The 9,084-nt window shown below is 31.6% G+C and overlaps 1 protein-coding gene across 7 annotated transcripts in view; it reads left to right on the forward strand.

Annotated features, from left to right (window-relative positions):
- LOC106879161 (basement membrane-specific heparan sulfate proteoglycan core protein) overlaps nucleotides 1-9,084 on the forward strand; it is a 172,540-nt gene that overhangs the window by 151,316 nt on the left and 12,140 nt on the right. For 6 of the 7 annotated variants that reach the window (XM_052976974.1, XM_014928600.2, XM_052976975.1 and 3 more), the window contains 3 exons: nucleotides 877-1,101; nucleotides 1,806-1,922; nucleotides 4,799-4,837. In XM_052976974.1, the coding sequence (XP_052832934.1) occupies nucleotides 877-1,101; nucleotides 1,806-1,922; nucleotides 4,799-4,837 (381 nt within the window). The remainder of the gene's footprint in view (nucleotides 1-876; nucleotides 1,102-1,805; nucleotides 1,923-4,798; nucleotides 4,838-9,084) is intronic. The other variant, XM_014928601.2, reaches the window with a different exon arrangement.

Genomic DNA, 9,084 nt, shown 5'->3' on the forward strand with positions numbered 1-9,084 from the left:
AACAATATGCAACTTGTTCCGCTGTCAGTCTCTTATCTTGCTTCATCCAAAACTGCGTGAGATGATATAACCTTCACTTGCAGTCACTAACACTTGCACTGAGTAACTCTATACAATACCTTCTATTACAGCTCTCCCTCTCTCCCTCTCTCTCTTCTCTCTCTCCCTCTCTCTCTCTCTTTCTCTCTCTCCCCCTCTCTCTCTCTCGCTCTCTCTTCTCTCTCTCATTTTCACACTTTCCTGCTGCGTTTCACCTCCAATGGTTGTTTTCCAGTTTTGCTAACTTTTTTTTTTTTCCTTTCTCGTGTTTGATTTGTTCCTTACCTTCCATCATTTCTTGAAGGAAGGATAACCAATTCATTGCACATAAATTTTAACAACAAAATCTTCTATGGACACCAAAGGACAATGTGGACCCTGGCTGAGCACCACTGATTTACTTAATGCAAGCAACACTTTCAAAAAAGACTAATTTGGATGGTCACAGTTGGAATGCCTTTGATCTACTGGTCATATTAATTGACCTGAAACTAAACAACAATGGCTTGACTTAGATATAAAGTAGATTCTATTAAGGTTCATTCAACTAATTATATTTCTTCCTACACAGAAATTAACTTTATTCATAATCAAAGGATATTAATTAGTAACATACTCAGTTTATACTTGTATATGGTAAGTGTATATACTTGCAACCCCTCAAGGAAATTCATGTCTTTAATCCTTTTAATTTCTTTATACAAATACAAACTATCAATTCTCAATAAAATTATTAAATACATTTTCTATTCTTCATTTCACCTCCACCCTTTCAACATTTTTCATTTATTTTTTCTTGACCCCTGCTTTTGTCACCTGAATATACATCAACCTCAGGAGTAACAGTGAAAGACCCATTCTTCAACAAGACCTCCTACATTTCCTACCCAGCTATCAATGACGGCCACAAGGTTTTAACTATTGACATCCAAATTAAACCCCACACTCTGGATGATGGTATCATTCTCTATGAAGGTCAGCAACAGAATGGAAATGGAGATTTTGTTGCCTTGCTTCTTAAAGATCATGGCTATCTGGAATTCCGATTTGATGTTGGATCGGGTCAGTATTGGTTCCATTAAATTCCTTTGTTTGATTTCAGTGGTTTTTGTTGTTGTTGTTGTTTTTTTCTTTTTTTGTCTGTTTAAATTTGTGTGGTAAAAAGAAAATTTGTTTCTTACAAAATTTTAAAGAACTTTTTGTAAATCTTTCATTGATATGAAAATAAAATAAAATAAAATAAGAGTAGTTTTAAAGAAGCTTGAAACAATCTATTCTGTTGGTAACAAAGAGTTTCTTTGTTCCTGAAAAAAAAAACAGACAAAGATACATATGTGTGATACTTATGAAAGTCATGAGTATTGAATGTGAAAAATCTGTACAAGTATCTTCTATAATCACTGGCTAACTAAAGCCTTGTGAATGGATTTGGTAGATGGAAACTGAAAGAAGCCTGTCATATATAGATATATATGTGTATGTGTGTCTTTGTGTCTGTGTTTGTCCCCTGCCACCATGTGACAACCAGTGTTGGTGTATTTGTGTCCCCATAACTTACCAGTTCAGCAAAGACACCGATAGAATAAGTACCAGACTTAAAATAAGTAAGTCCTAGGGTCAATTCATTTGACTAAAAATTCTTCAAGGCAGTGCCCCAGCATGGCTGCAGATAAATGAGTGAACCATGTAAAATATAAAAGACAACTGCTTAGTTGTCCTTCTGTGCCACATCAATAAATTTCTATTTTCTTTTCGTCTCTCACCAGGCCCTGCTATCATCAGAAGTGCCGAGCCTATCAAGGCCAATGAATGGGTTAATGTTAAACTTCATCGCAAGGACAATGTTGGTATGTTGCAAGTAGGTGATAGCGCACCAGTGGAAGGTAAATGCTGTTTTTTATACTTTCTATACACCATACATTAATGTATATGTATGTGTATATATATATATATATATATATGCCTTGGTGTATATGTGTGCATCTGTATATATACATGAGTGTGTGTGTGTATGTGTGTGCGTGTAATTCAGTCTAAATGCATAAAACATTTCAAACACTTTTGCTACCTGTTTTGAATATGAACTTTAAAACATCCGTCCTTCATAATCCTGCACACATGCATATCTCTCAGTTCTGTTATGACTAGCTTTCACTACTGCCATCACCTTCTTCCTCAATCCCCACCACTCTGAACTAAATCAAGGGATTCTTGTGACAGGAAAACTAAAATTGCTGTGGGTTCTCATACCTTTCCAACACTGACAGCATACAATGATTTTGGAATTAATTGTCACATGTGCATGCATGCATACATACTTGTGTATATATGTAAATACATGCATACTTGTGTATATATGTAAATACATACATACATATATATATATATATATATATATGGGAGAATATACAAATAATAACATCAGACGAGGACAGGTGGTGTAAATAACAAAAGGATATATTAGTATGACGCTCGGGAATACGGAAAGTCTTTGACGTTTCGAGCTACGCTCTTCAACAGAAAGAATACGGAGACAAGGAGAAAATCACGGAGAAAAAAAATTGAATAGTGTTAAGTCAACGGTCAATCATATATATATATATATATATATATATATAATTATATATAAAGGGCATTATAATTAATTATATATAATTAAATATATCTATGAAGAAACAATGAATTTTTTCATTACGAAATTTTTCGTTATTTTTTCATTATGAGGTTTTTTCACGCTGACTACTTGATAAATTCTTATAAAGAATTTATCCTATATTATATTATATATATATATATATATACATATCAGGACAATTACCCCCCATAGGACAATTACCCTCCTTGGTTAATTACCCCCTCTCCAATATATTAAGAAGTTTTTAATCATTCATCTGGTCCATCTAACAAGCTTCCTTCTACACACACAGTTTTGCTGTCCATCAAATTTCACCCACTTAATCTACAATTAACCTTACCTTCTATGTTGGTACTATATTTTATGCAACAATCATTACAGAATTGAGAGAATATGTCTCCAGCGCAAGACACGGATATGTTAAAGATCTTAATAATGGCAAAAAACAGATCTCTGTGAAACTTTCAAAACTTCCAAGAATGACTTCCATCTATCTAGTTAACTTATTTTTTCTTGTTTTATTCTATAAACATACATACATACATACATACATACATACATACATACATATATATATATATATATTAACCTGACCATCTGTTTGCATTAGAATAATATTGGATTTCCTGTCAGGGTAACTGAATTGTTAGTCTTTTGTGTTTCACTAATAACTAATCTGTAGAGTTGTTAGAAAACTAAAGAAATTCGAATGAAGAATGATATCAAAACTATAAATTTTGTATGTTTAAATAATTTTCTTTTCTTATGTAACCTATAATTCTTTTGATAATCAGTGAAATATAAATTGTTGGAAATGAGAAAAGAGAAGAAAAATACCATTTTTCTCTTTAAAAAAAATAAAAAAGTTGTTTTATACACTCTATTAATCAATTTTCTATTTTTCTACTCATTATCAATTTATAGCTGAAATAGCTGTGAAAAATTATCAAAGTGGACCTTAAATGTGAAGCTGTGCACATGATATTCTCTCATTCCATTTACTTGATATTCTTTCATTCCATTAATATGATATTCTCTCACTCCATTAACTTGATATTCTCTCATACCATTAACTTACTGTTCTATTGTATTCATTTCTTGCTCTCTCCTGTCACTTAAAAAACTTCTTTACTCTTAGTAATTTGTAACTCTTACTTGGCATAAATATAACAAATTCTTTAACTTATTATTGCTACCTTTGTCAAGGATCATGGATTGGCAGAATCAACAGAGCATTAGAGAGAATGCCTGGTGATATTTCATTGTTTTGCTACGCTGTGTTTTGAGCTAAAATCCCATGGAGCAATGGAGGAGGATGGAGACAGTTTTATCTTTCTTCCTGTTCTCTGGGGTCAGTTTTTACCCTTCATTCTTCCAGTGTCAGGAGGATGAAAGTAGCAGTCAAATACCCAAAGTTAATTTAATCAACTTTACACTTTGTACCTATCAAGAAATCATTATCAGCACTGTCTCTGAGGTTTTGAATTTGTGCCATGTTCTTGGCACTAATCTCTGCCTATTCCCTTTAGATTCCTTTTCATTACTCTCAGCGCACACTTAAAGTCTCTTTACTGTTCTACCAGGTCAAATCAAAGAGCTTAGTTCTTTTACAGATGAAGACCAATATATTCATTCCTCTATAAAAAAAATTAAAAAAATTTGCTTTGTTCTGCTTAGTCAAAAAACAAAAAGAATTAAAATTATTATTTTCAATATTACTTCTTTCTGATGAATTCAAGTTCTTGGAAGTTTTTTTTTTTTTTTTTTTTTTTTTTTTTGTCATTTTCTTTATTGGGGAAGATGGTCCAGCTATTGAAAAAAATCTATTCCATTAACCAGTTTCACTTATTTCCCCACTCTTTGATCTAACCAACACCAGCTATACCAGATTTAATAATATTAAAAAAGAAAACACAAGGATTTTTTGTCTCTTTTCATGTTGTATGTATTCTTATGTTTATTGTTGATGTTGTTCCTCTTAGTTTAGCAACTTAATGAATGTGTATTTTGATTGATTAATTAATCAATTAACTTTTTTGACATGTATTTTGTAACGAAAATGAAAAACCAACCAATTTTTTTTATTAATCGTCTTTCTACTGAATTTCTTCTTTTGTCCCCCAGTGAGACCTGGGAACACAGAAATAGTCTTGTCTCGAGGAGGTATATATGCTTATCTTACCTGTCTCTAGCATCTTTGCTGAAGTGGTCAGGTGGATTGGCACTTCTTTTCCAGAAGTCTTCTCCACCTTTTATTAACAATTTTTTTCTCCTTTTTTTTCTCGCTCTTTCTCTCTGTCTCTTTCTGTCTCTCTTTATTTCTGCCCAAAACTCAATAGAACAAAGACAGAATTTCTAAAGATGCATTTTCTAAATAGTTAGAAGAAAATATTTGTTTAGAACACAATAAATCAGAACATCTAACCCATGAATATGTTGATACAGTTATATATTAGGAAAGCTTTAGCTTTGGAGATTACAGATGATATAGAAACATCCTATTGTTCTCTTGAGTTATTTTTCTGACAACTTAAACTTGAGAGAACAATAGGACATCTACATCATTTGTGGTCTCCACAGTTAATGCTTCCAAATAAATAATTGTAGTTATATCTACATTATACATGTTACAAGTATTCTAATATTTACATTAATAGTAATATCTGTAAAGATTTTGAAAAACCTTGCTCAGGCTTTCACATTAGAGAGGAACTTTTCAGCTTCTGGCCCATAGTCCTACGAGATATATGGAAGCTCCAGAAAGTGTTGACCAGACAAAATGTTTTAGTAGACAACTTAACAAACAGATTAAACACAGAAATTGATCAGTAAGTTAATGTTGACATATTTAATGAATGATGCATAAAAATAGCTAAGTAGAAATTAAAATGTGGGAGATAAACAAATCATAATTCTTCAGTGATTCCAATTTTGTTGAAATTGTGACACTCCACCAAAATATGTGGCCTTGTGCAAATGCGAGGAATCAGTATTGTTTTTCAACAAGCATGGGAGATAACTACAAATATGTTTCAGTATTATTATGACTTCATTAGTGAAGCCTAATCTTCACCATGCTTGATGAAGTAGTGAATATACATATTGTGTATTCATTGAGTATAGGAAAATAGATTTGTTTAGAGGTTCAATAAGTCATTACTGCCTTGTACATAGAGCACAAGAGGTAAAATTAATGTTAACATATATGAAAATCATATTAGTCAATGACTTATATTGTTTTCTTCTGTTTTTTTTTCTCATTGCGTATTTATTTTTGATAGTTTTACAATGTTTCCTGCTTTAAATGTATTAGCACTAATTTACTTATTGTTTTTTTTTATGTAGCTGACATCTGTGATTCAATTGAGTTGTTAACAAATTGTTTTACCTGTCTAATTCATTATACTATAATAACTGCAGCTACACTGCTTGTCAATTCAATTTCTAGGTTTAAACTCAGACAGGGAGTTGGATGACTTTTACATTCTTCATCGACTATAAATATTAGTTTCAATGACTTTTCATAAAGGGAACATAGTATTAGTGAAGAAAAAAACTATTATAATATTACAAATGTAATAACATTTTTGATAATCAAATAGTTATCTGTTTATTTTGCCGTCTAAACCAAACTTAAATATCATTTCTAAATTCTTTGATTATTCAGTCATTGATTCTTTTGAGTTTTGGGAGAAATATCTAACACAAATTCTACTCAGCTTTTTATTTTTTATTTCATTTTTATTTATTTTTTTCATTATGATATTTTATTTACATTTTTATTTATTTTACTTTCTTTTTACAATTTATTTTAAACATACCCTCTGCCGGCCTTTTGTTGTCACACGAGAGTATGCACCAGTTTCAAAACCTTTTTCTCAGGCTTCACTTTGCTTCAATTTCTCCTGAATTTTACCCTTAATCGGGGCACTCTTTCAGCAATGAAACCAAACAGTTTTAATATCCTCTATATTTGATTCTTAATGTCCTATATATTTGATGAAAATATTTCTGTCACATTTTGATATTGATCTTTTGAGAGTTAATACAATTGGGATCAGACATAGGTTTAATTGACTATTTCTCCATATTGTTCTTATTAATGACCTTTATATCATCTAAGTAATTGTATGGTAGGAATAAACCAACTAGAGAATGACTTCGCATTTTATGTGTCTCTGGTACTAAAATATATCAGTACCAGCTATATACTGAAGTCGGCTCAGTTGTCTATATTTCCTACTCTGACAAAATTTGACCTGAATTGATTGCATACAGAATTCATTGTGTCTACACTCCAAGAGTTATCCTTGTTCTAATTCATCTTAATTCACCAGCCCACTCTCACTCTTTCACACATTGGCATGTTGTGTTTACCTCTTGCTTGTTAGCAATATGTCTTTAATGGCAGCTATTTTATTCCCCTTTCTCTTCTATCAAAACCTTGAAAATTTGCTGTCAGTTCTGATGTTCACCTCACTTCTAGCTAAGCCAGTTCTGTTATGCTCATTCCACTCTTTTCTAAAGCAAACATCCTGCTACTCTTCACAAGGTTACTCTCTATACTTACATCTGCACCTCACCTTTCTGCTTATTTTAACTTTGTCTTATTCTATCTGTATGCTGTAGATCACAACTCTATTATTAATTCCATACATGAGAAAATTAGCGTTGAAGACAAATATTTGATGTTAAAAGGGCCCAGTGAACAACAGACCTCAAACAGTGCATTTTGGAAGGAATAGCAGTACTTTCCTGTCACCCACCTGTAACAACAGCTACTATATAATCATCAGTTCTTGTTTTCATCATCATTTTCGTCATCTTCATAACATGATTAACTTAATGTACTATTTATTGAGTATATTTTATTAATTACTTAGATGTTTCAGCCAAAGATTTGCCCAGGCCATGTCTAACTTAATATCACCACTTGATTAGAAATCAAATGTTTATAAGCTGCTAATAATTGTCATAGTGATCTCTACTCATGCAAATCAATGAAGAATGTACACTGAAACATGGTCTAGTCTTTTAAGATTTTCTTGTTTTCTGTGGAAAATACAATTAGTTTCCTACTCTTTGAGGTGACAGCTATTGACTTGTTCTTTATAAAAATATTATTTAGAACAGAATATGATTGGCAAAATATGATTTAGAGTTGTTATCATGCTGCCAAGATCTTAGACATTCACCAACTGCATTGTCTACATTCTATTTTTAATTAATTTTAATGAATTAAAATATTGAAGTTGTCTATTCTGCCTTCATTAACCACAATTAGTCATTATGCTAATGATTCTGTCCCTTCTCCATATAGTTCACCGCATTATTTCTGTTATCACCAACTTTACTTAGATGTAGATACCAAAAATACCCAGATATCTTACAGTTCTAACTTCAGTGTCTTATTTCTAGTTTTGAATTTAAATCCTGCTACAATCTACTGAAAAATATCATTCATAAGTATTAGGGAAATAAATATCAACAGAAAAATATTTTTTTGGTTGTAAACCTAAACCTAATATTTAATTATTTAACTAACTACAAAATTAAGCAACCCACATCTTTTTAGGACAGTCACAAATTCCATCATAGATTTGCTACTGTTAAATTAACACCATTCGAGTAGAGAAGCAGTAAATATCATAAGTGAAACATGAAAGTTTTGATCTCTTTGAAAATATTTCTTCTATTTTATCTTCCACTAAATATTATCAAAGACATATTGCTGAAAGGTGCTGCTTTACCCTGGCTTTTCTTCTTGGAAAATAAATTCATCTGAAATATCATCTCTAGCAACCTTTTGCAATAATCTTTCCTAGTTTAAAACCTAATAGTCTGTTATACTTGTACCTTCAAAATTCCTGCTGCACTGTTCCAAACATGGCTACAAGTTAACAAAGTTCATTTTCTAACGTGCAGTTAAACAGTAACACAGTGCAAGATTATTTCTGTCTGTAAAAGCCATATTACCCCGCCCAAACACTAACAGTGCAGGTAAAAATATGATGGACAAATATAACAGACTTCAAGTTACACTCTGCTTCTGTTACATCCCATAATTCTCTTGACTTTTTTACACTTTCCACTGCATGAAAGTCACAATATTCTGCTTTCACCATCACCACCATCTTCACAAAATCCACCTTTTTGTTTTTACCATTAAATCGACCTTTTCATTCTTTATCTCTCTTTAGCCATGAATTCCTACAATTATTATCATTGCACCTCACTTGCTGAATAATTTTTTGTGAATAAATGTATTAAAAATTCCATGGAAATATAAACTACTTTTATATACTTTATAAATTTCTAGGTTTAATTATCTCCCTTAAACAAGTTTCTCACTTTACCTCCCTTCACAATGCTTTTTCTTTGATAGGTTGGTACTCTGACTTGGTACTCTG

Source organism: Octopus bimaculoides, chromosome 26 (genome assembly GCF_001194135.2).
Source record: "Octopus bimaculoides isolate UCB-OBI-ISO-001 chromosome 26, ASM119413v2, whole genome shotgun sequence".
Lineage (NCBI taxonomy): Eukaryota > Metazoa > Mollusca > Cephalopoda > Octopoda > Octopodidae > Octopus > Octopus bimaculoides.